We start from the raw sequence: 27,791 nt of genomic DNA, 5'->3' as shown, positions 1-27,791 counted from the left end.
AGAACAAAGTCATCTTCATTTATTTCTGTTTCCAATCACAGGTAAAATAAGTCACAAAATCTTATATTTTATTACAATGCCATTGTTCTGTTTTTGAAGTCCTGGAAGAGGTAATAACAGAACCCCGGAACTCAGCCACTTCGCCCAGGTTAGACCCCTACTCAGCAACTCCAGTGCTGAGTACAGGAGACCGAGCGCCGTGGGCCCCCGGCCAGAACCGGCAAGACGCTCTCGCGAGAGCCTTCCAACCGCCGTGAGCTCTCGTGAGCACTAGTTCTCTTCTATCTCAGCGCCCCTACAGGTCAGCACCTCCCCGCCGGCTCCCTCCGCTACCGCGGGCCGGAACTTTTGTCGATAGGAACGGGTTTGCACAGTTGAGTGTTGTCGGCCGGCGTGAAGGAGACTAGGGGGCCATCCTCTTCCTTTCGCCGTCGCCGCCGCGGAGCGGAGTCGAGCCGAGCTGATTTGATCGAGGAGCGCGGTTACAGGACGGGCTGGGTCTATGGTCGCTCCGCGGGCCGCTCCGCCGGCTGGTGCTTTTTTATCAGGGCAAGCTGTGTTCCATGGCAGGGAACTTTTGGCAGAGCTCCCACTAGTAAGTGATCTTACGTCTTCTCACCTGGGGCCGGTTTTTGGGGGGCTGTGAGGACGGGGCCTGCGACTCCCTTGGGCCTGGATCCCGGCTCAGTTCCGAGTGCCGGGGTCCTCAGGGGAGACGGCAGCGGCCAGAAGCAAGATGCTCTTTTCTGAGGCGACTCCCCTCCCCGCCCCCAGCCCGTTTCGGGGAGGGAAGGATCTGTGAGGGGGAGGGGTGGGAGAGAGTTTAGTCTCCCAGGAAGGAACGTTTCAGAGTTTAATTTCGGATTTTTAGTTTAACTAGGCCGCGGGGGGTCGGATAGAGTGGGCACAGGTACGGGAAGTGTGACTCAGCTCAAGACTGTGAGGCTACCTGTTCAGGACAGTTGTGGCGTGCTTTTGCTTGGGATTTCTTCGGGTGATCGGCGTCGTGGTCTTTTGTCATTCACTGTATATCTTGAGTGGATTTAATATTCTGAGGAGAGGAGAGAGTCTGGCTTGTTTCTGCCTACTAACCTCTTCTTGCCAGTACTTTATGTCTAGATGGAGTTTTATATTGATAAGGTGTAGGGCAGGTGCCCTCTAAACTTATCCATTTCGTTAGCCTGTGCCTTATATTTTGTTTTAAAGGCGTATTTTTCCAGTGATTTTGTTTCTCTATTTCTTTAACCTTTTTCATGAATAAGTTCTTGTTTCTGTCAGTGACTATGTGAGAGCTAGAATAATATTAAAAACATTTATCTCTAAATACATTTGTTTAAGCAGGCAGGAAGGTGCGTGATGGGGTTAATTGAACATTGAGTAGGCTTTCCACTGTATAGTTGAAAGATGAACAGAACTTGACAAAGAAGGTATCTTAGTATAATTTTTTATGCTAAGAAAGCATTAGTAAGTAATTTAAATTTCGATTCTGTGAATAGGATCTGTTCCTGATGTTCATTTTTTTAGCCCTTTGCAAGGAGAAAAAAGAAACAATGAACTCGGTAACCTATTTAAGGAAAAGCAGGTTTTCCTCTTGCTATAAAGTGATTCTGTGGAGATGACATGTTAAAGAGGCAGGCAACTGATCATATGTGTATGTGTGTGTATATATATGTGTGTGTGTGTGTATTATATATATGTTGCATTGTTTTCACACACTGAAATATTGCTTGGGCAAAATTAAAGTATCGAAAGTTTAGGTATTGGAGTTAGAGCTCCTGAAAAAAAAATTTAGGTAGTGGAGAAGAGAGATTCTGATAAACTTTGAAAGAAGCTGAGAGAATTGACAAGTAGCTGACTGTTGATTTGTCAGTTTTTCAACTTAAAAAAAAGCTCCTTTTTTCAATGGTGTTCTCATTATGCTTTCATTTATTCATAGCATTATAAAAACATTTTTTCACTTTTCAAATATAAAATTATTACAAAGTTAAGTGTACTTCTTTGAAACTATTCTCCCAATTCAAATACTCCTAAAAGAAGGGATCACTTTGCCTTGCTCAGATCCCTTGAGCAGTCATAGAGTTTCTTATCTGGAAAAGGTAACAAGTATGGAAGACAAGACAATTCTGGAAAAACAAACGAAAAGATTATGAAAGGCCATTGTTTTAGCTGAATTTGGTGAAAGAGGGCAATTGACATTAAATATGCTATATTTCATGCTTCTAAGATGCATATTTTCACACTTTAACATCTTTGAAATGAGCATGGCAGTTTCTTTCATAGCATATGAAATAATGATGAATCCTAGATGTAATCTTAAATTTGATGAAATGCAGTATTTATAAATTTTTTTAGTTTATCCTGCATACACAGCTCTGAGGAAAATTCATAAAATGTTTGTGAAATTTATGAAATTTATCTTTTTAAAAACATAAAATGACTCTGTGGGGATGAAATTAATTAGCAAACCACAATGTAGTTGAAGTAGAACAAAACACAGTCTGTGACCAAAATGAACTAGAAGGGGACTAAGTATTTGCTGGGTTGATTGAATGCATTAATGAAGGAGTAACAAAAATAGAAACTACAAAACTAACTGTGGATACTTTATTGTGTGAAAAAGGAAACTGAAAATACAGTTACTTAATATCTATAAAATAACATCATAATATTACCATATATGGAATGTAACCAAAGCTTGAATGTATTAGAAAATCAATATCCTGAATAATTGAGAGCTAATAGAAATATTCTATTTAATAATACTAAGAAGGAAACATGAAATAAGCCTAAAGAAACATGAAGAAGATCTTAAAATAGATAACACTGATGCTAATATATTAAAAGGAAAAAAATTATAAAAGATCATTCTTAGAGTAAACAAAAACGGTAGACGAAACTACTGCTAGTTAAATCAGGGGAAAAAGGAATGATACAAAAATACAAAATTAGGAATGAGAAAAGTAAACCCAAGGGTACTTTTGGGTTATCTCCAGGGTTTTAAATTTGAAAGCTAAAGCAAGTTAAGAGTATTACCCAAGAGCTATGCCTTATTTCATGGGTAAATACTTTCCATCTTTCAAGAGAATCTCCTTTTGAAATTGTTCCATTTCATACAGAAAGAAGAAAAGCTTTCCTTTACAAAGCCATGATAACACTTACAGAAAAATCTAGCAAAGGGAACACTAAAAACAGTCTCACTTTTGAATACTGATGCAAACATGTAAATGAATTATTACCAAATACAGTCTAACATTACATTGAAAGTATAAAACGTGACAGTGGATTTTATTATAGAAATATAGTCAATGAAGCAGTAAAGGTATTAAAAAACTAATGCAATTCAACATTTATCCTTGACTAAAGCTCTTACTAAAACAGAAACAGGATGCTTCCTTAACATGAAAAACATATCAAAGCATCAGCAGTGGTAAAACATTGGGATAATTAGGGTGCCTATTTAAGATTTTACCAGTATACTAGTGAATACAATTGATACAAAGGAGATATAGAAAGAATGACAAAACAATGACAAAATTATCAATACGTGGAAATAAAATTAATGAGAAAACTCAGTTAATTGAGAAGTTATTAGAAATAATAAAGGTTTAATAAGGTGACCAGTTATAAAATACAAAAATAAAAGCTTTTTAAAAATGGATAGGGAAGTATAATTTACATTAGCAACAGAAAATATAAAATACAGAGGGAAAAATATAAAGAAATATACAGAACCTGTAGGAAGAAAACTTTAAAAGTCCATAGTGGCACATACAGATTTTAATAAAGTTTGAATTCTTGGTAAGATGTCATTTCTCCCTATATTGATCTTTAAATGTAATGCAATCACAAAATTTGAATGGATATTCTTTTTTAGGACTTGACATAATGCTTCTTAAGTTTGGGTCTTAGAATAATAATTGTGATAAAATGTCAGAAATTTTCAGGAGAACAGTAGCAAGGAAGTATTTTTCATACCAGATATTCATTACTTAATTTTCTGTGTTTTAAAATAGCACAGTATATGAACAAGAAAAAAATAGGAAATTATAAAGAAGATCCAAGTATAGTGATAGAATTATAAATCAGAAGATAACTTAGCGCATTTGGATAAGCATTTGACAAAATATTTAGCTGGATCCCAACTTTATACTTTGTACCAAAATAAATTCCAGATGGATCATTAATTGAAGGAAAAAAGCCCTTAAGGGTATTGGAAAATACGGGTGAATTGTTTATCATTTTGAATCAGGAAAGACCTTGCTATGCCTGACAAACATGAAAGTAAAAGATAGATTTAAGTAAGTGATTCAGATTTCTGTATTACAAATAATTAAATACTGAGAGATATTTAAACTTGGGAGAAATTTTGCACTTATTTGTCAAACAAGTGATTTATTATTCATACTGTACAAATTTTAGATGAGAAGAATCTCTTAATCATTAAAAAAATCGGTAATACCATTAGAAAAATGGTCATATTAGAATTAACATTATACAAAAGAAGAACTGTATATGACCAATAAAGACAGAGAAAGATGTTTAACCTCAAAAGTAAACTACAGGGAAAAGAAACAGTGACGTACTACTTTGCCTTTAAGTTGCAAAATATTTAAAAGTGGCAGTAACCCATAGGATTAATTTTTTTTTTTTTTTTTTTTTTTTTTTTTTGAGACAGAGTCTCTGTCCACCAGGCTGGAGTGCAGTGGTATGATCTCAACTCACTGTAGCTTCCACCTCCCGGGTTCAAGCAATTCTCCTGTCTCAGCCTCCCAAGTAGCTGGGACTACAGGCACACGCCACCACGTCCAGCTAATTTTTGTAATGTTAGTAGAGACAGAGTTTCACCATATCGGTCAGGCTGGTCTCAAACTCCTGACCTCAGGTGATCGGCCCACCTTGGCCTCCCAGAGTGCTGGAATTACAGGCATGAGCCACCATGCCCAGCCAGGATTAAATATTGTAAGTTTCACTCATGAACTGTTAATACAAATGGAAATTGGTATAATGTTTTTGGAGGGTAAACTGACAATGTGTATCAATGAATTACCAGCAACACTAATCCTACTTCTGGGAAGTTATTTCAAATATATTATTAATCAAATATGCAAGGAGAATTACAAAGATATTCATTAAGAAGCATATCATTCAGGAAATAGTAGCAAGGCAGTATTTTTTTATACCAGCTATTAATTACTTAATTTTCTGTGTTTTAAAATAGCACAGCATATGAACAAGAAAAAATAGGAAATTATAAAGAAGATCCAAGTATAATGATAGAATTATAAATCAGGAAATACCTCAGCGCATTTGGATAAGCATTTGACAAAATTTTAGCTGGATCCCTACTTTGTACCAAAATAAATTCCAGATGGATCATAAATTGAAGGAAAAAAGCCCTTAAGGGTATTAGAAAATATGGGTGAAAAATGATAACCTGTATTTCCATCAGTAGAGATTGGCTAAATAATGATCCATCCATAAAGCTGTATGAAAGACTGCTGAACAACAAGTTAATTGACATAAGACTTGGAATACATATTGAATGACAAACACAGCTTCAAGATCGTTTTTTCTTTGAGTCATGTCAATTTCATATCTCTGGTTAAAAATAGCACACTTGACTAGGCAAGAGGAGGAGGCTATCAGTGTAACACATTCTGAGGCAGTTTTTAATATAATTAGATTTGTGAAGTAAGGAAATTAAATGCCATAGTTACCCATGAACAGCTGAAAAACTATATACTTCCTCAAATCTAAGCCACCATCGATTGGTGCCAAATAATTCCACCGTTATCTTACATCACTAAGAAAGAATAAACATGCTGCCAATTATAACACGAAGGCATCACAGATTGTAAGACATATCTTGATATCAGAGTCAGAATCAGTGAAATACAAGCTGGTAACAGACTAAGGAGGAAGAAGGAAAAGATTAGAGCAGAATTTTTTTCAGGACATATTTACATTTATTAGTGAGATAATTATTAGTCACATTTCAAGAAATGTGACAAATAATTGTCTTTAAGGTTACGTTTTGCTCTTTGTACTTCTCAGAATATGAACAATGTGTTCAATCTTAGAGTGTTTTCCCTGACCTTGCTTGTTGATTTTCTGTAACATGTCTTTTCTAGTTTGCAATGGATTTTGGATAAACAAGATCTGTTGAAGGAGCGCCAAAAGGATTTAAAGTTTCTCTCAGAGGAAGAATATTGGAAGTTACAAATATTTTTTACAAATGGTAAACTTTTTAAAAAATTGTTTGAGATTGTATAGTTGGTTACCTGTGAATTAAAATGTTTTTGTGTGGTAATTTGTAAACTGTTTTAGTGCATACCTAACATTTTTATTTATACAGGTGTTCTTTTTACAACGTATTCATTTCTGTTTCTTTTTAGTGATCCAAATAAAGTTTTTTTGTGTGAATTTTACATATTACAGGCACTTAAGACAATTTAGAAGTGTTACCTAATCTCCCTAAGGCTTTGTAATAATTATTAGACCCAGTTCAAGGTTGGCTAAAGCAAAGTACTTTGAGGATAAATGATTCTTTGGATTGGCATCCTGTAGTGGTCATTTCTCTTAGAACTTTGCTTTGAAGGGAAGAAGATTAGGGATATATCTTTACTCTGACATGTAGTAGGTTTGTCACATAATTTTTTTAACTTTCAGTTCACTATTTTGTAAACTTATCTCTCTGGGTTTTTTTTTTTTTTTTTTTTTTTTTGAGGATTCATTATGAATTTTTTTTTTTTTGGTGAGCCGTATAAAGCTAAGTGTGGTAATCTTAGCACTTAGGGAGGCAGAGGTGGGTGGATCACTTGAGGCCAGGAGTTAGATGAGCCTGGCCAACATGGTGAAATCCCCTCTCTACTAAAAATACAAAAATTAGCTGGACGTGGTACACAAGAATCACTTGAACCTGGGAGGTGGAGATTGTAGTGAGCCAAGATCGCACTACTGCATTCCAGCCTGGGCGACAGAATGAGACTCTGTCTCAAAACAACAAAAAAGTGGTAGTATTAACAAGTTTCATAGGTGTCTAATATTTTCTTTTTATATTTATTTTAAAGATAATATGAAAAGCATTTAAAATATTTAGAAGATAGAGGGGAAATACTTATTCAACTTCCTTAATGGATGAATAATTTTTTGCTGTGGGACAATTTCTGTTTTGTTATTGTTTTGTTGTTGTTTATGCATACCTATATATTTTCTTAACACATTTGCAAGTCTTAGTGTTAGACCACTGTGACTCACATAGAGCATGTGTAGGTTTTTCCCTTTGTTAAAAATGAACATAATTATGATTTAATCAATTGGAAGTTACTGTTCAATGTTAATATTATAATGATACCAGAAGATACATTTAAAATTTCATTATTTACCTTTTAGTTATCCAAGCATTAGGTGAACATCTTAAATTAAGACAACAAGTTATTGCCACTGCTACGGTATATTTCAAGAGATTCTATGCCAGGTAGGATTATTTTTATTTTATTTTATTTTATTTATTTGAACTCTTATCTAATGTTGATGAACCTTAGCACAGTGTAAATGAATCATGTGTCTGCCATAGAGTTATCTTGATTTTTTCCCAGTGTGTTTTCTATATGAATGATATTTAACTTTGTTTTATCATATTTTAGGTATTCTCTGAAAAGTATAGATCCTGTATTAATGGCTCCTACATGTGTGTTTTTGGCATCCAAAGTAGAGGTATAAAACAATTTTCTGTTCTTCATCAAAGTATAGTCAATGTATGATGGTTAATCTGCCCCAGTTTTCACATTGCCTGTGTCAAATTAATAAATGGTAATGTATGCAAAATACTAAAATTGTACAAAATCAAAGAAATATATACATATCCTTATATATTCACTTAACAGACACATACAGCACTTACTGTGTACCAACTGACTTAATCTTCCTAACAAACTGGAATGCATACTAGTAGTAGTCCCATTTTATAAATGAGGAAACTGAGACAGAGAGAGATGAAGAACTTGCTTAAGATTATACAGCTAGTAAGTGTCAGAGCCCATGTTTGAACCATGGGAGTCTCCTTAGCAATCCTGTGTTCTTAACTACTTTCCTCTGCTGCCTTTGAGACATTTATTGTTTGGCACTGAGTAGTATTCAGTAAGTACCACAGCTTGCCTACCATAACCTGAGAATGTCCCTTATGCTTCTCACCCATATGCTTATCTTCTCCTGTCTTCCCTCCCATCATCCTGATGATTGGCTGCCTACCAAGCCAGAAGGAAGGCAAGGATTAGGGGAAGCTATAGCTATATAGATTCTAACAAGTAAAAGTTGAGGTTATGAGCGTAGAGAAATTAGGTGAGGGAGAAAAGATAGATAGGAACTTGTAGCAGAGACTGAATTTCTGTTCAATTTTTTTACTTTTGTAGTATTTTCGAAAAAGCTAAAGTCCAGAAAATAATAGCAGATATTGGCTGTTTTTCATAAATAATTAATGTAGTCTTTGGTGGTGTGAAATCTTTGCATTATGTTTCTATTTTTGGATAATGTCTTAGAGTTGTATTCTTAGAATTGTATTCTTGAATACTGAATGTGATTTTTACCTAGTAAGTTTATATTCCTTTTGGTAGCTACTTTGATTTAGTTTTGTTTTAGCCATGATTTAAGACTATCCATGACATCTTTCCCAACTATTACCTAAATAATGACAATTGACTCTGTTAGAAATAATATTAAGACAAGCTTTCTAGAAGTTTATGTTTTCTAATTGTGAGTGGTAGTTTAAGAAGGCAGAATCAGCTTTGTTTTTGTTAAGTTCTTTAATGGAAAAGAAAGTGTCTATTAAAGGTCCTTACGGATTGAGTTTTCTGATTCTAATAATTCTAATACTACATAATATTTGATTTTATTTAAATATTACTAGGTAATAATTTAATTTTAAGTCTCTTAAGCACAGGCAGTATGGCGGACCAAGACAAAAAATCTTTATAAACATTTAATCTTGTAGATTAATTTGAGGATTTTAATCTATCTTATTTGTTAAATATTGTTATTTGATTTACTGAATAGAACTCTGTGATGTGATTTACCAAATGAAAGTTTTCCCTTTCAGTTTTGGATAAAGAATTATTCCTAGGCTGGGTGTAGTGGCTCACACCTGTAATCCCAGCACTTTGGGAGGCTGAGGCGGGCGGATCACCTGAGGTCAGGAGTTTGAGACCAGCCTAACCAACATGGCAAAATCCTGTCTCTACTAAAAATACAAAAATTAGCCGGATGTGGTGGCAGATGCCTGTAATCCCAGCTACTAGGGAGGCTGAAGCACGAGAATCGCTTGAACCCAGGAGGTGGAGGTTGCAGTGAGCCAAGACTGTGCCACTGTACTCCAGCCTGGGCAACAGAGCAAGATTCCATCTGGAAAAAAAAAAAAATTATTCCTGAGAAAGAGAATGTAGTCTTTCAGATTTGGTGGTAGCATTATTATTATTATTATTATTTTTTATCTCTGTGACCAAATCTTTCTGTATTTTCTCTAGTTTTATGGAAATTGTATAGAAATCTCATTTAAGAACATGTTTCAGGCTTTTACTTTTTCTTTTCAGTTAGTATAGTTGGAGGTTTAAATGTAAAACAAATATGTTACTACACATACATTTCCCCTACACAGGATAAGGATGTAGGCTAAAGGTATTTAAATAGATTTTTAGTTTAGCTCCTTTTGTTGGATAAGAAACCAACTCTTGATTTTTTTATTTTAAAATGAAGTGAAGGCTTTAGGAATCTTAGGCAATAGATGAAATAGTATATATAAGGTGGATCATAGTAAGTTTTAGTATTTTCACAATGGGGGTTATTCATTTGAAAGAGGAAACGGGAACTGACTTTGGAAGTCTATTAATTAAGGTTTATCTTATTCACAGATGCGACTGTTTTATCATAAAATGGCATGAAGTATCTGTTAGTACAGGTTGAATTGAATAGGAAACATACTTAGTATTCTTGCAATTAAGTATAGAATGTAAATAATCTTCTTGGAAACTAATTTAAGTCCTAAAACTGACACTATGACCTTAAGATTTGGTTTCTAATTTGGTACTTTTTATTGTTATTAAATTACAAAATTATTTTAAAATTTGTCTTAAGTTGTAGCAATTTGGGGAAAAGGTAATACAGGCAGACTATCCCTAATCTGAAAATCCTAAATGCTCCAAAATTTAAAGCTTTTTGAGCGCCAACAGGACATTCAAAGGAATGCTCATTGGAACATTTTGGATTTCAGATTTTTAGATTAGGGATGCTCAACCAGTGTAATGCAAAATATTCCTAAATCAGAAAAATTTCTGATCCTAAGCATGTCAGATAAGCAGTAATCAACCTGTACATTTAGGGGTTTAAGTACTTCACGCCTCAAGTGGGTAGAAGGTGAACAGAATGTAAACAGGGGAGCAAGGAAATCCTGTTTTGAATAGAGTTCAGATACCCTTAGATTCATTGGGTTAACATGTACCTGCTTTTCTTTCTTTAGGAATTTGGAGTAGTTTCAAATACAAGATTGATTGCTGCTGCTACTTCTGTATGTAAGTGCAAAAAGTGTATCTGCTTTAAGGATGTAATTCTAAAGAAAGCTCCAGATTACACAGAATTTTTTTTTTCTTTTTTTTTTTTTAGTTTATGAGACATATGAGAGATTGGTTGGCTTTATTAAATTTCCTGAGGATACCTTTATGTCTAGTGTATTTGGCAAAAAATCGAACTAAAAAAGGTTTTTTTAAAAAAAGTTATAAAGATAATACTTGTAATGTTAAAATGGATAGTAATAATCAATCCAAAAACATCAACTCAGTGGCTTTTTATCTTATAAGAGTAAACAAAAAATTATGTTTTCTAGTTTTATTATATTGTTTTCTAATGACTATTATGTCATTCTTATGGGTGGATATTAGTATCTATGTGCAAACCCGTTCCTGTGTTGTTGGGTTGTTATGAGGACCAAATGAGTTAATATTTATAAAGCTTTTAGAACAGTGCCTTGCCTAGTATGTTACTTTGCTGAGGCTGCTGTAACAAAATGCCACAGAATAGGTGGCTTAAACAACAGAAGTGTATTTTCTCACAGTTTTAGAGCGTGGAAATCCAAGATCAAGGTGTCTGGTTATTCTCACATGGATCTTTCTCGGAGCACACACACTCCTGGTTTGCCATCTTCTTCATGTGAGGACAATAGTCTCACAGAATTAGGCCCCACTCTTATGTCCTCATTTAATCTTTTTTTTCTTTTCTTTTTGAGACAGAGCCTCGCTCTGTTGCCCAGGCTGGAGTACACTGGTGCCATCTTGGCTCACTTCAACTTCCGCCTCCCGGGTTCAAGTAACTCTCCTGCCTCAGCCTCCTGAGTAGCTGGGACTACAGGCATGTGCCACCATGCCCAGCTCATTTTTGTATTTTTTAGTAGAGACGGGTTTCACCATGTTGGCCAGACTAGTCTCAAGCTCCTGACGTCGTGATCCACTAGCCTCAGCCTCCCAAAGTGTTGGGATTACAGGTGTGAGCCACTGCGTCCAGCCTGTCCTCATTTAATCTTATCCCTTTAAAGGCCCTCTCTCCAAATACAGTCAAATTCTGAGGTACTAGGAGTTAGGGCTTCGACGTATGAATTTTGGAGGGGGACATATATTGGTCCACAATACTCAGTAAATTTTAGGGGCTATCATCATCATCTTCAATGACAACAACATCATTATCACTGGAAACCACTGTACCAGTGCAGTGGCATTGGTACCAAGATAAAATACAAGGAATTTAAGGACAAAAAAAATAAGACAGACACATAAAAATATTAATACAGAAGGAAATAAATAGTATAAGAGAATTACAGAGAATGCTGTGAATGTTTTGGGTGGGAAAAGGTTGCTTCATGAATCCAGAAAGGATTAAGTAGAATTTGGTGCAGAAAGTTGAACTGGGGAAATGCAGGAGATAGACAGTCTAAGAATATTGAATAGTTTAGTCAAATAGGGAAAGCTCATGAGTTAGATTAACTGTATGTTGAGTAAGGAAATAGTGGGGAAAAATCCTTACCTGACTAATATCAGCTAATAGAAGGCCTTCAGTGCTAAATGAAGGAATCTGCACTTTGTTCTATTGACAGTAATGAAAGTTAGTTAGTTAGTTATTTGAGACAGAGTCTCGCTCAGCCACTCAGTCTGGAGTGCAGTGGCACGATCTTGGCTCACTGCAACCTCTGCCTCCCACGTTCAAGCGATTCTCCTGCCTTATCTTCCCTAGTAGCTGGGATTACAGGTGTGTGCCACCACGCCGGGCTAATTTTTGTATTTTTAGTAGAGATGGGGTTTCACCATTTTGGCCAGGCTGGTCTTAAACTCCTCACCTCAGGCCTCCCAAAGTGCTGAGATTACAAGCGTGAGCCACTGTGCCTGGCCAGTTTTATTTATTTTTACACATGCGGGTAATGCTGGCATTGTACATTAGGAAGGTAAATCTGACAGAATTATGTAAGATGAATTGGAGGAGAGGGCAGGTAGAGTTAGACAAATTTTAAAGTTATTTACATCCCACAACATGGATGAACCTTGCAGACATTATGGTAAGTTAAATAAGCCAGTAACAAAAAGACATATTGTGTGATTACACTTATGTGGAATACTTAAGGGTAGTCAAATTAATAGAGATAGAAAGTAGAATGATAGGGCTGGAGGAAGGGTGGTATAGGGAGTGATTGTTTAATGGGTACAGAGTTTCAGTTTTGCAAAAGTTTTGTGTATCTTAACACAATTTAAAAACAAAAACCTTCTGAAATACAGTGAAACTGCAAACTGTATTGAGTGCCGTCACTTACCACAGGGTGCTGTGAGAAATAAAACCTAACAAGTTTAAAGTGGAAAAAATAATTTTTAAGTTGCTGAAATCATCCCAGTGAACACTAATGAAGGCTTAAACTAATATTGGCAGCCAACAAGAAGAACAAACGAGCCAGATTTGAGCAATAGAGTCAGCAGGACTTGTAAAAGGAAGGGATTTAAGAAGAGTCAGAAATGTATTTTGAGGTTTTTTGCCTGGGGATTGGGGAGCTGTAGGTGGTACCGAAAAAGAGAAACTAAGTGAGTTCTTAAAAGAATTAAATTTAATCTTTGACATTCTAACCATAAATATGTCAGTAGAACATCCTCTTAAAAATGTGAGGCCAGCAGTAGAAATTTGGAATTTGATAACATTTAAGAGTTGCACAGGTCAGGCATGGTGGTTCCTGCCTATAATCTGAACACTTTGGGAGGCTGGAGCAGGAGGATTGCTTTAGAACAGGAGTTCACGACCAGCCTGGACAACATAGCAAGATTCCAACTCTGCAAAAAATTAAAGAAAAACTAACTGGGCATGGTGGTACACACCTGTGGTCCTAGCTACTCCTGTAGTCCTGTCTACTCAACTAGGCTGAAGTGGGAGGGTTGCCTGAGCCCAGGAGTTCAAGGTTGCAGTAAGCTGTGATTATGCCACTGCACTCCAGCCTGGGCAACGGAGTAAGACTCTGTCTCTAAAAATAAAAATAAAAATAAAAGAGTTGCACAATGTCTTATGCTGCATAAAAAAAGATGTGAACCAAAGAAGAAAACAGATTTTGAGAGAGAGCATAGTGTTATTAACAATGTAGGGGTAGAGGTAGAAGCCAGATTGCAAGAAATTAAGAAGTGAGTAGGTGCTGAGAAAGGAATAGTCTAACTATATTACAAATATATGAAACGACTTCAGTGAAAGGAATTGGGGGAAAGGTGTTGACATAAGTAGCTTTGGAAATGATTAGAGTGTAAGAGTACAGGCAAAAGGAACTACACATAAGCACTGTACTCTAGTTGATAAAGTTGTTACCTGTGGGTGTCCAAGTTAACAATTCTGATAATGTTATACATGTATATGGGAATTAAACAATTACGTAAATCAATAGCAAATGTTTGAGAGCCGGGTTTCTCATTGTTGGAGTGGGAATTTACAGATAAACAAAGGGCTGGAAACAGCATGAACTCCTGTACCTTAATACAATATGGATGGTTACATATAGAAATACTTATAGATATGTGTATATAAATGGGTTAATGTGTGTACTTCTTGGCTTTCTCAGCTGAAAGAGTCTATAAGCAATGACATCTCAGTAGCGGTGAGCTCACCTAGTACCCATGTCTCGGTTTCTAATAAAATTCTCCAATAAAAGGTACCAGGGCTCCTTGGAGAAATGGCTGATTCTAGGACTGGGGCAAGAAATACACAAGATGGACCTGGACCATCTCATAATGCCAGTAATAAAGAAGTATTCAAAACAAACAAGAAAAACAAAAACCTACATTGATCAGGATATGTCAGAAGGATATAGGAGCCAACTAAGAGAGCTCCCACTGACCAAAACTGAAATAATTTGACCATCAAAATTTTAAAAATAGCATTGAGTAGTAACTTAAAGTATAAACTAAATATCTATGAGTCCATACTGATATAAATAAATGAAGGAGAAGAGACATGTCTTCCATGCTGAAGAATTCCAAATAATATATGTAGCTACCCTGCCCTCAAGTAGAGGGAGCATAACTCCCACTCGTAAGGTGTTGGCTATACATGTTAACTTCCTGCTAGTGTGTACATATGGAAAGGGAGGAGAAAAGTAACTTTACAGTGGGGAAACCTGACAAATACTGCCTTAGCCAGGCGATCAAGGTCAATAGCAACAGTGATAAATCACATTAATACCATGTATCCGTGATGTGATATGATGAAGATGGTACTTTATCTCTGTGGTCTTCCTGTCAAAAACCCATGTTCTCTAGTCTAATGAGAAAAACATCAGACAAATTCCAGTAGAGGAGCATTCAACAAAATACTTGACTGGTACTCCTAAAAACTGTCAAAGTCATCAAAAACAAGGAAAGGCTAGAAAACAGTCACAGCCAAACAGTCTGAGGAAACGTGACAAATAAATGTAATGTGGTATCCTAGATGAGACCCTAGGATAGAAAAAGGACATTGGTACAAACTAAGGAGATCTGAACAAAGTACAGAGTTTAGTTAATAATAACATTTCAATATTGGGTCAGTAATTGTATCAAATGCACCATACTAACGTAAGATGTTAGTAGTAGGGGAAGCTGGGTGAAGGCATGTCTTAGTCCACTTGGGCTAATATGAGAAAGTACCATAGACTGGGTGGCTTTCACAGCAGACATTTATTTCTCACAGTTCCGGAGGCTGGCAAGTCTATAACGGTGGGTATAAGAGAACTGTGCATGATCTCAGTTTTTTAGTCCACAAAAATAAAAGGCAGAGGAATATAATGAGGTAGAGTTTGTTTTGCTTTTTTCAAGGGAAGTTTGAGCATATCAGTATGTGATGGAAGATTTACTGAAGGAGGAAAGGTTAAAGATGAAAAAAAATAGTAGGAGTTATCAATTGAATAGATGATAACAAATGTATAAGTGGTAAGACAAACAATAGAGAGGAGGGAGGCATTTTTCTCCAAGTTGGAAGAAAAGGATTAAAAGATAGAAAAAAATGCAGAGCAGTTTTAGCGTGGAGTAACAGATATGTTGTGACAGTATCAGGTAAATATATTCTCAATAGAGGTGTTAGTGTCCAGGTCCAGGGGATGGGGATGTAGATTTGTTTTATATACAGAGGTAATTTTACTTTGTTGATTGTCTACCATTATATAAGAACCTGTTTTGCTGGTATACTTTACATCACAAGGATTTGTAAAACTCAGAAACCTTAATAGGTACGTCTTAATTTAAATAAAGGAGAGAAGAAAGGAAAGATTATAAATTTACTAATGTCAAGTTTAAATTTTTCTAGGTTTCAAATCCTGGCAGATATTACGCATCTAAATTAGCTGTAGGGCACTTAATTTGCAAAACAAATCTTTTTGAAAATATACTGCATAGAAGGAATGGAATTTCTTTTCCTTTTTTTTGAGATGGAGTCTCACTCTGTCACCCAGGCTGAAGTGCAGTGGTGTGTTCTCAGCTCACTGTACCCTCCACCTCCCAGGTTCAAGGGATTCTCCTGCCTCGGCCTCCCGAGTAGCCGGGACTACAGGCGCATGCCACTACACTTGGCTAATTTTTGTATTTTTAGTAGAGATGGGGTTTTACCATGTTGGCCAGGCTGGTCTGGAACTCCTTACCTTAGGTGATCCACCTGCCTTGGCCTCCCAAAGTGCTGGGATTACAGGCATGAGCCACCGTGCCTGGTTAGAAATGGAATTTCTTTTAATTTCAGTGAGATCACTTGGGCTTTCTGCAAATGGAAGCTGACACCAAATATTTTTTAGGACCTGTCAGTAAATACTTGGTTGAATTAAATGTGTCATAATGGCTTAAATACAATTTCTCAAATGGTACTTATATGTATATGCTCACACCATTTTAAAGAGATGGGGGATTGATGGTTAACATTGTTTTTTCATTTGTACTTTAGTGACTAACCAATAAAGTAATAGATAATAGAGTACTACTTTATGTGTTACTACTACTACTTTGAGTAACTTTAGTGTTACTCTAGAGTTTAAAAAAACTCTAGAGACCTTTGCACATATATTAATGCTTTTATTAAAATATATATTTTGATAAATACCTGGTCATTGTAAAAAGTTTAGAAAGTGCAGATTGGTAAAAAGTTCTTAAATCTCACAGATAACCACTGTTAACATTTTTTTGGTATACTATCCTCCCAATATTTTATATGTATATGTTTTACCAACTATATATATTGTAAACACATATGTAACCCCCGTGTTCCTTCTAAGCGCAATCACTGGAAAACAGAAGAATACCATTCTATAGCTAAAAAGATTTTAGAAATATAAAAGCCAGTGATTTTTTTTTTCCTGATCTTTTTCTTTTTTAAACATCAGAACCCTTTCTCAAGGTAGTAAATATAAAATTGAAGCTGTGTAGGGTGTCCTGCCACCTAGTCTTTCCCCTTCCCTGAAAATAAATAAAAATCTGCGTCCCTAAGTATTGCCAAGAATTCCTACTGAAAATAATTTTGTTCTACCCTCTAATATTCTGCTCTGTTAATGGAATTTTGAGTTAATTCATTTCCCATTTTCTCAGTTTAAATTGTTTTTTGTTTTTTTTTCTGCAGTAAAAACTAGATTTTCATATGCCTTTCCAAAGGAATTTCCTTATAGGATGAATCATGTAAGTATATGGTATAAAATAGAACACTTATCAAAGCTATATATAAACTAGCTCTATACTATATTAGACTAAATTTAGTAGTTTCCTAGAAATGGCAGTTTCAAATATTACATAAATACAGACATTATTCTAAATTAAAGCTAAATAACTTTTACCATTTAAAAAAATACTTCATAGTAGTGATTATCAACCCTGGCTGCTCATTAAATCACCTTGGGAACTTGTAAATAATACTGATGTTGGATCCTTTCCAGAACAACAAAATCAGAATTTTCAGGCTTGGGGCTCCCAACATTGGTACTGTGTAAAAGCTCCCAGGTGATACTACTATTCAGCTGGGATTAAAAACTAATGGAACAATATGAAATATAAGGTGAGTTTTCATTGACATTTTAATAGGTATGTCCTTTTTCCACCTTGCAAGGGATTTGTTTATTCTCTTTAAGTTACATTTTTTTAATTAAGTAGAAATAATTGTATTAGAAAGTATACTGGAAAATCTGATGGTTTTACAGGATATTTTAAATAAAAGTGAGTAGTAAGAATGATTGTGAGAAGCTGGCTTTTCCTTACAAGGATTAAAATCTTTATAATCATAATTGCATGTATAATATAGTAATTTTTTATTGCAGATATTTATTTTAATATAAACTATGTTTATTGTCTGGATTTTAAAAACTTTTTAGTAAACATTTTTAATAATTACTATAATGTCTGTAATTTATGTTAGATTAAGTGGATGGACTTATCTAATTTGGTTTCATATTAACATTTCATTGATAATCTTTGTTTTCAACAGATATTAGAATGTGAATTCTATCTTTTAGAACTAATGGTAAGTAAATCTTCTGTGATTAATAGATTAAAACATTTTTAAAATTTAATGAAGTTGGAAATTATTTAAAGAAATTATTTTAGGGAGGTACATTTTAAAACCATCCACCTGATATGTGATGGTGAAATCATGGTAGCCTATTTATATTAGCATCTAGAGTCTCTCTGATGCCTGTAAAATAATTTGTATATCCTACTTAGGGATGAGAAAATTTTTCAGTTCTATAGTAAGTAACTATAATGAAAGGATTACAAACAGACAAGTCAGGACATTAAACCACCGTAAATTAGTGCACAATTTGTGTGTGCGTGCAGTGTTATTTAAAGATAGATTATGTCTTTGGCAGAATTCTGCTCCTCCAGTTGGGAATTATGGATTTATAGGCTAATAAGAGGTTTCAGTGTGTTGCAGATGTGACACTTTGAGTCTCTAAGGGAATGAATGGATGCTGACTGACTGCCAACCGATTTATCAAGGTATATTCCAGAGAGAGCACTGCCTTCACTATTATAGTAGAGTTTAGGGCTGTCATACTGCTTGCTTAAGAGAATAAAAGGGAAGCAAGCATGAGTTAGTGAAATTCACTTTGAAATACACAATTACAAATCAGTTGGGTGATGATAACATTTTTGTGTTGTAATAAATCTGTTTTTTATACATACACATTTTTTAAACTGTTTCTAGGATTGTTGCTTGATAGTGTATCATCCTTATAGACCTTTGCTCCAGTATGTGCAGGACATGGGCCAAGAAGACATGTTGCTTCCCCTTGCATGGTAATTAGAACAGAAGTTATTAATAGTGTAACGTGTTATTAGATAGGAAGGTTGACAATTAAATATGAAGTCCAGTATTTTTAAAGTCATTAAACTATTGCCCCAAGATATTTTATGTTGAGCAAAATACCACTTGTTGAATTTTAATAACTATAGTGGTGTAAATGCCAAAATGAAAACAATCCTAAATTATCTGTTCCATAAATATACCTATTAAAATTTAATTTTATACAAAACACAGACTGTTAACATAAAAATTAAGACTGAAGCTATCTTTAAAGTAATCAGAATACTTTTTGGTAGTATGCAACATACATATAAATTTACTGTATAATTTCTGTTTTTCTAATTTGATTTTTCAAAAATTAGAAAAATGTGTTTATAATTTGTTATGAGATTTTGAAATTTAAAATATATTTAGCTGTAATTTTATTCATTGATACGTGCTTATTTGTTATCACATTCATGTATCCATCCTTTTGCCTTGATGTTTTCACTTTTATAGCTGTGCTTCAGTAATATAAAAGGAAATAAATGTGTGCAAAGATGAGAAATCTGGCCCTCTCTGGAGGAAATGTACAACCAGATGAGGTAGTTCTGCTTTCAGTAATAATATGATTTACATTTCTATAGGAGGATAGTGAATGATACCTACAGAACGGATCTTTGCCTACTGTATCCTCCTTTCATGATAGCTTTAGGTATGTAAGCATGGTGTGCCTTTATTAGTTAAATTAGTTATAAACCTATTTAGGTCATCCCTAAACTAAATTTCACCCTGTTGTACTTTGTGTTTTTATGTTCCATGAAGTAATAGACTAATCCTTGCATGTGAACTTTCAATAATATGAACTGCAACTGTCACAAAACAGGATTATTATTCCCCCACCCCCTTTTTTTGGTAAGTTTTTTTTTTAAACCATTCAAAATAGTTTTAATCAGTGTCTGAATAGAACATATTTGTTTATTTAGAGGGAAAAGTTCAGAATTAAGCCAGCTAATATTAGTTGTAGCATGTAAAATAATTGGGCCTTTCATATCTTGAGCCCAAACAAGTACTCAGAGGTTGCGTAAAGGAGCATCTGTGGTCCATAATGCTTGGCTGGAGGAAGACGTTAGATACATTCATTCTACTGTCTGTGGAAAGCAGTGCTGTAATGGGTGGAGTCAGATAGTCCTAGGCTTAAACTTTACTTCCTTTACAATTGTGGGAAAATTATCTGACCTTTCCGTGTTTGTTTCCTTAATTGTAAAATGGAGAGAATACTAGTAATTCCACTGAGCCATTTGAAGAATTAAATGAGATAGCTTGTACAGCACCAAATAATGCCTGTTATATATTGGGCACTTGTTAATTTTGTTCCTTTTCCTTCTGTTGATTTTTTTTTTTTTTTTTTTTTTGAGATGGAGTCTCGCTGTCTCCCAGGCTGGAGTGCAGTGGTGTGATCTCAGCTCACTGCAACCTCTGCCTCCTGGATTCAAGCGATTCTTCTGCCTCAGCCTCCTGAGTAGCTCCAGGAGGATTATAGGTATACACCACCATACCTGGCTAATTTTTGTATTTTTAGTAGAGATGAGGTTTCACCATGTTGGCCAGGCTGGTCTTGAATTCCTGACCTCAGGTGATCCACCCTCCTTGGCCTCTCAAAATGCTGGGATTACAGGCATGAGCCACCGTGCCCAGCCCCTTCTATTGATTTTTGTAACTCCATCCTCTTGATTTTCCCGTCTTATTTTCCATTGGTTTGTCTTTGTTCAGTTGTTAATTATTCCTTAAATGTTGATGTTTCTTGGCCTTCTTACATCAGGGCTGACAAATAGGTTATACTTACACTTCTCTATTACTGGCAGCTCCCTGAAAGGACTGGATTTGAAAGGATTTTTGAAGTGGTGTCTGGGTTCAGCGGGTACGAATACTGGGATCTCTATAGGTAGGAAGGAAGGGATAACAACATGTGTCACATCTTTGCCATCCCTGCAGTTTTCTTCTTGGATACTTTCCATGAGATTCATGGCTTCTACTATCACTTATGTGCTGAAACATTTAAATTTCTTTATTTAGCCAAGATCTTGCCACTTTTCAGTTCTTTATATCCATCTGCCTTTTACATAGCTCCACTTGGCATCCCAGCAGCACCTCAGCCTCATGATGAGGATTGAGCTCATTACTTTGCCCCAAAATATGTTCCTCCTTTTAATGTCTTTGCCAGCTTGGTGAATAGCACGAGTTATATACCTTAGTTGGAAACCCAGCAGTTAGGCCCTTTCATCTCTCTCAATACCCACATGTAGTTGTTTACCAATACATTTTGTGCCTTCATCTCAATTGTTCCTTCTGTAATCTCATAGTCATCTCATTTCTATCCATGTTACCACAGCAGTCTCCTAACTGGCTTATTAGCCTACAGCACTCCCACCCTCAGAGAGCCTATCTATCCTCCAAACTGTTGAGTGAAGCTAGTGGTTTCACCTGGGGATAATTTTGCCCTGAGGGGACATTTGGCAATGTTTGGTTTTAGTTGTCATAACTAGGGTAGGGTGCTACTGGCATCTAGTGCGTAGAAGCCAGGGATGCTGCCAAGCACCTTGTAGTATTCAAGACAGTATCAGAGAATTGTTCAACCTAAGATGTCAGTAGTGCCAAGATTGAGAAACCTGGAGCCAGCCGAATTCATCTCCCAATTGATATACATATTATTCTCTTCTCCCACTCTTATTTTTTTTGTTGTTAAGACTTGGCTTAGATATCTCCTCTTCAGTGACCCTCCCCCACCCTTTCGGCATCACCTCAGTCTGGGTTTAGGATGCTTTCTCGATCTCCAGTGTACTCTGTGCATGCCCATGTTAATAGCATTGTCCACTGTATTTTAATTTCCTGTTTTTATCATTTTAGTCCTTTAGTTTTTTAACCCCTTCTTGACTTAAGCCCTACTCATAGCTTTGCTTGACTTAGGGCAACCAGTGTGTCAGTTCACATTTGAGTTGCTATTTGCTTAGAATGTCATCCTTAGCAAAGACATATGGATAACCAGACCAAGGAGTATAACTTAAGCTGGGGTCAGTTCAGGATATCCAGACTGCTCAGTAGAAATTGTTTTAGGCAAAGTTGTGATGTAGATTGTTCTCTTTTGTTAGTTTATATTGTATATAACATATATAACTAATTTTGTATACAGTATATTACATTTTTTTTCTAACTTTTATTTGATTACAACACTGAATTCTGTAAGGATGTGCCCAGCTTTCACATAACTTGATCATATGCTAATAATGAAAAGGAAGAAAAAAGACGAGGCAACACTGCTTTTAACTGAAATGTGGAAATATAGTCAACATTGTTAAAACCTAGTGTATTAATTGACATTTTTGTTTGTTTTGTCGCACTGACTTCTGGGTGCAGTTTAACTGCTGCTTTGTACACTACTCAGAGATAACTTCCCTTTTCCATTCTCCTCATTGAATGTTTTTCCTCTTTAACTTGCCTGACTCTCAAGGCAACTGCACCGTGACTAGCACGCAGCGAGGACCAGATGTCAAGAACTTGATGTAATTACTCTAGTAATTTTTTCTGTCTCGGATTACATTGTTGAGGTGGTCAATGGTAACTCTCATATGTAGCTGTTTAATTTTTTTTAAAGAGTGTTGGAAAATACACAGGAAATTTTTCAGTGAAAAATCTTTGTTAGGTCATATTCTGTGTTTGCAGTTAAACATGGATAGTTGTCTTTCATTTTCATTTCAGCTTGCCTACATGTAGCCTGTGTTGTACAGCAGAAAGATGCCAGGCAATGGTTTGCTGAGCTTTCTGTGGATATGGAAAAGGTATTCTGTAAAATTCCCTTAGTTGTATGTAAACTTGAATGTTTAAAAATTAATGTCGTATGTACTTACCATGAGCCTAAAATCTTATGATGTCCACCAGGCTAAGAAGATTATTGGTTACAAAATATTAAGAAACATGGGCTGGGTGTGGTGGTTCATGCCTGTAATCCCAGCACTTTGGGAGGCCTAGGTGGGCGGATCACCTGAGGTCAGGAGTTCAAGACTAGCCTGACCAATATGGTGAAACCGCATTTCTACTAAAAATACAAAAATTAGCCGGGTGTGGTGGCATGCACCTGTACTCCCAGCTACTCGGGAGGCTAAGACAGAATTGCTTGAACCTGGGAGGCGGAGGTTGCAGTAAGCTTAGATCATGCCACTGCATGTGAGCCTGGGCAACAGAGCAAGACTCCGTCTTAAAAAAAAAAAAAAAGTTTGGTAGGAAGAGTTAATACTGATTATTTAAGCTATGTATCTCTTTTCAGTTTAGGATTAAACAGAATGGTAAACTTTGGTTTGATTGGTTGCAAAGTAGCCTCTAATTCCCAGGATTATTTTAAAAGCTCCCTGGTAACCACTGAATACTACGTGAACTTCTGTAACACAGCCTATCTCCTGGCAAAGTGGCTTTTGCTGTGTTTCTAGCTTTTGTGCTCAAGTGTTAGATGCATTAAAATTAATCCTAAGGTTAGGTTCTACTCAGGTGGGAAAAAACGGCTAATTTGGAAACTAGTTATTTCAAATTTGTAGCTGCCAGTTTTTGAACACCTTAATGTATGTGTAGTTAACAGAGAATCAAAACATCTTTTGTGCACTACCCCCCCATTAAGTTGTTTAAAATAATTTATACTAGAGGAGTGTGCTCTATAATGGTGTATTCCCTCATGATTAGAACCTTTATTCTTAGTATGTTTCCGTTTAAAAGATATCATCAGATGGAAGGAAATCAACTGCAGAGATAGATAAGAATGGACAATGCACACATGCTGAAAAATGAGAGGCTAGAAGGAAAATCCTAAACAGCATTGTGGTGAAAAATACTGCTTTCAAATTTATCAGGATTTAAGGACAGAGACTACTCTTTTCTGAGGGTTGTGTAGTAAGTGATGCGCACTCTTTATATAATAAATGTTGCTTGTTTTTGCCACTGAGAACTTCCCAAATATTTTCTTCTAGATTTTGGAAATAATCAGGGTTATTTTAAAACTATATGAGCAGTGGAAGAATTTCGATGAGAGAAAAGAGATGGCAACCATTCTTAGTAAGATGCCGAAACCAAAACCACCTCCAAACAGGTACTTTGTAGACTTTAATTATTGATGTCATTTAATTATATATCATACTTACCATATTTTTCTTAGATTATGTTGTTTTGTAGTTTTTAAAACATTTCTTCCAAAACTTCATGATCCATGTTAATTTAATTTTTTAAATTTGTGATTTGATTGAAAATGTCTCATTTTAAAAAAATCGCTAATCTGATTAGTAACTTTTCCTAATGCAGTGAAGGTATATTACAGGTATCTCTCAACATATGGTCATATACCATGAATTTAAAGCTGACAGAATTAGGCAAGTTCATCCGAAATTCAGGGCAGAATTCAGAACTATAGTAGTTTCATGTCAGTTTGACTCTGTGCCATCTTTTTTTTTTTTTCCCACTGCCAGCTATTGTCCTGTTTTATAAATTTCAGTAGCAATTTTCAAAAATTTCAGTGAATGATCTGATATTGTAAAGATAAAGAATTTTGGTTTTAAAGTGACCCTAAGATCCACAGCACATAAGAATATATTTTTGCTAATAATGAATCACCTGTGCTAAGAGGGTTTTTGCTGCTGTTATTGGCGGGGGGTGTGTGTGTGTATGTGTGTGTGTGTGTATGTTTTAAGTAAGATCTATTCATTTAGTTCAGTGGTTCTCCGCCCTCACTGTGTATCAGTTCATTTGGGGCAGGGAGAAAAAGTCAGAAGGGAAATAAAGAAATGCCATCCATTTTAATTGTTTCTTTAGAAAAATGATTGTTATATAGCAAGATAGATTTATGGATTGCTACTGATAAGTTAATGTTACAATTTGGAAAAAGTTAATACTTTCTTCAAGGAGCTGTTTAAGGCAGTCATTCAAACAGCTACCTTTGGATGCATTTTTTGCAGAAATTCCCTGAGTGATTCTCCACTAGTGGCAGGGCCTGAAGCTGCAAGATGATGGTGGACAAGATAAGGCAATAATCCTATTGCCAAAGTTACTGGTATTTTCAGTTTTAGTTATTTTTAAGTATTCAGCATTTTTATTTTAAGTATTCAGCATTTTCCAGGAAATTACCATATTTCTTGCTGACTTATAAAGGTTTGCTATATTTATGTATGATTTTATTGTGCCTTTGAACAACAGTTTTGATTTTTTGTTTTTTTTTTTTTGAAGAACACTTCTTGTTTTTCATAAATAGTAGGAATAGGATTTTATATGTAAGACTTAATTTTATAGGAAATTTGTTTAGAAGAAGCTGTAATCTCTATGTTGAGTGATACCTGTAATAACAATGAAATCCCATACCCTAGTTTAAAGTTTTTGAGTATATATGGACACTAACTTCCAGAATGTTTGTTATGTGTGAGGGCACAAAGTTATATAAGAATAAAAACATAAAACCAAATGTTAGTCTTCTGGATTTTAATTTTTCACATGTCTTATAATGAGGAATGTCTTTATTTTGTATAGTTGTGCCACAGAATAATGAATTTAAAAGTCAGTAGGCTTATCAGGGTGTAAAAATGGATCTTTTAATTGGTATAAAATCTTTTTCTTCCCCATTTGAACAGTGAAGGAGAGCAGGGTCCAAATGGAAGTCAGAACTCTAGCTACAGCCAATCTTAAAACATTCCGAAGAATTCCGTAGTGGACCACTTGGAAATAAACCATTGGACAGATTTCAGTAATGTCTTCAGTGGAACACAAATGAAAATGAATAGCTTGTTTCTGTCAAGCATATTGGAAAGTGATTTTATTTTTGCAAAATAAGTTTTTCTTTAATATGATTCTAGTACATAATTGATTAAAATCTCTTGATTATAAATGTTTGGAAAGGTTCTAAGGGGACCTACAGACAGACATACATAGACATTTCAAAATTAATAGCTTTTGATTAGTATAATATTTCTTAATTTGGATAATAAAAATTGTAGCTTTTTATTAAGCCAGGAAACATGAAGCATAATTTGTTTAAAATTCTCTTTGGTCGTTGAGGGACCAAAAAAGGACGTAAAATTTACAGTCAATATATGAGGGGTTTTTTCCCTCTGTAAGTTTAACTTTAAAACTGTATTTAAGGAATCAAATCTTACAAAATCCTGGAAGATTTTGGTAATGATGTTGATAATTTCAGGGAAATTAATCAAGTACCTATATTGATTTAAAAGTATATTTTACTCAATAGTTTGAGGATCTTGCCATGGAAGATACTAGCCCAGCCTAGCAGAAAAGTGCAATATGTATAGCATACTTTGACATTTTAAACGTTATAGTCCATAACCATTTTGAAATGCTGGGCAAACTACATGAAGTTATTTATAATTAATTCACAGCTAATCAGGCATTTTGAAAGCTTAATTGGATTCAAAACCCATAATGTTGGAATTTGGTAAAATTTTAACGTTGATTTTTACTGTGAAAAGTTTTTTATAAGATATACACACCCTAGTTTAATGTTGTGTCTTGGTGTGGATTTACAAATTTACTACAGGTATTCTGAACCAGGAACACAATCAGGTTTCAGGCCAGTTTGATACTGGCTATCCTTAATTCTAATACGAGAGTAGGACATCATACTAAATGTTATGTCAGTGGGACTGTACTGTCTGTGGAACTTAGCAAATTAATCATTTTCTTCAGACTTGAAGGAGAGTAAGAAATAAAATTTGGAGTCATAGGATATTGATGTACAATTTAAGGATTAAACATTTTTAATCAATTGTGGATGATGGCTTATTAAATTAAATGTTGACTTCCTAGTATAAAACTGCAAGAATAAAAGTAACTTCTCCAGCTGTATCGACTAGTGTCTTGAATTTATCTTTTTGAATTTGCCTGATGTTGTTTTTTGAGAATTCTTCCTTTAGTTAAGTGTTAAAGCCTTTTATAGGTTGTCAAGGGGGTAATTTCAAATCATTTATAAACAGATTTTAAATAGAAAATATATTCCTGATGGAGAGTATCAGATGAGCTGGAAAGGGAGACTATGTGTAAAGTCAAGACTGATGACATATATAGGTTTCCTAGGCTTAATAAGAAAAAAAGCTCTCCTCAGGTCTGAAGGAATTAATGTTGGGCTTAGGTAAGACCTATAGTCTTTTAAGTTTTTATTTTTAAAATTAATACCATGCCTCATAGTTTTGTTTTCAGTCTCTTATTGTGGAAAATTTAAAACAACATACAGGAGTAAAGTAATGTAAGGAACCTCCATGTATCTATCATCCAGCTTCAGTAGTTATCAATTTATGACCAATTTCATTTCATCTAAACTTGTACCCACTTTCCCCAATTTGCCATCCCCCATGTTATTTTGAAGCAAATCCTAGATATCATGTAATTTTATTCATAAATATTTCAGCATGTATTCCTAATAAATAATAGTTCTTTTAAAAAACTAAAAGTATTATTGTGCCTCAAAAAGAATTAGTAAAAATAATATCGGATTTTCAGTTATTTCACAAGTATAAAAATTGTCAAAGAGTTCTAGTCGGGATCTAAATAAGGATCACACATTACAATTTATTGACAAATCTTTTGTCTTTTTATTATTTTATTTTATTTTTTTTTTTTTAGACGGAGTCTCTCTGTGTTACCCAGGCAGGAGTGCAGTGGCGCAATCTTGCTCACTGCAACCTCGGCCTCCTGGGTTCAAGTGATTCTCCTGCCTCAGCCTCCAGAGTAGCTGTGGCACGTGCCAGCACCCCTGGCTGATTTTTTGTATTATTAGAGACAGGGCTTTGCCATGTTAGCCTGGCTGGTCTGGAACTCCTGACCTTAAGTGATCTGTCCACTTCAGCCTCCCAAAGTGCTGAGATTACAGGCATGCGCCACTGCACCCGGCCATGTCTTTTTAAATTCATGAATTCCTTCTCAGTCACATTTTTAAAATTTCTGTTTTTGGTTTGCTTGTCTATTAAGAGTCTCTCACC

The 27,791-nt window shown here is 35.2% G+C and overlaps 1 protein-coding gene across 5 annotated transcripts; it reads left to right on the top strand.

Moving 5' to 3' along the window:
• Nucleotides 1-26,661, top strand: CCNC (cyclin C). Of its 5 annotated transcripts, none has more exons than XM_011973678.1 (12): nucleotides 1-595; nucleotides 6,132-6,238; nucleotides 7,393-7,477; nucleotides 7,647-7,716; nucleotides 10,508-10,559; nucleotides 17,125-17,180; nucleotides 17,980-18,015; nucleotides 18,700-18,791; nucleotides 19,428-19,492; nucleotides 22,534-22,613; nucleotides 23,790-23,908; nucleotides 25,434-26,661. In XM_011973678.1, exons 1-12 carry the CDS (start codon nucleotides 564-566, stop codon nucleotides 25,486-25,488), a joined length of 849 nt encoding a protein of 282 aa, XP_011829068.1. In that variant the 5' UTR covers nucleotides 1-563; the 3' UTR covers nucleotides 25,489-26,661. The 5 variants fall into 5 exon arrangements, with proteins under 5 accessions (XP_011829068.1, XP_011829066.1, XP_011829067.1 ...); XM_011973676.1 differs by having other exon boundaries at nucleotides 19,425-19,492; XM_011973677.1 differs by lacking the exon at nucleotides 25,434-26,661 and adding an exon at nucleotides 24,768-25,267 and having other exon boundaries at nucleotides 19,425-19,492.
• The last annotated feature ends 1,130 nt before the right edge of the window (nucleotides 26,662-27,791 follow it).

Source organism: Mandrillus leucophaeus, unplaced genomic scaffold, assembly GCF_000951045.1.
Source record: "Mandrillus leucophaeus isolate KB7577 unplaced genomic scaffold, Mleu.le_1.0 Scaffold1392, whole genome shotgun sequence".
Classification (NCBI taxonomy): Eukaryota; Metazoa; Chordata; class Mammalia; order Primates; family Cercopithecidae; genus Mandrillus; species Mandrillus leucophaeus.
This window is presented reverse-complemented; position numbering and strand designations above follow the sequence as displayed.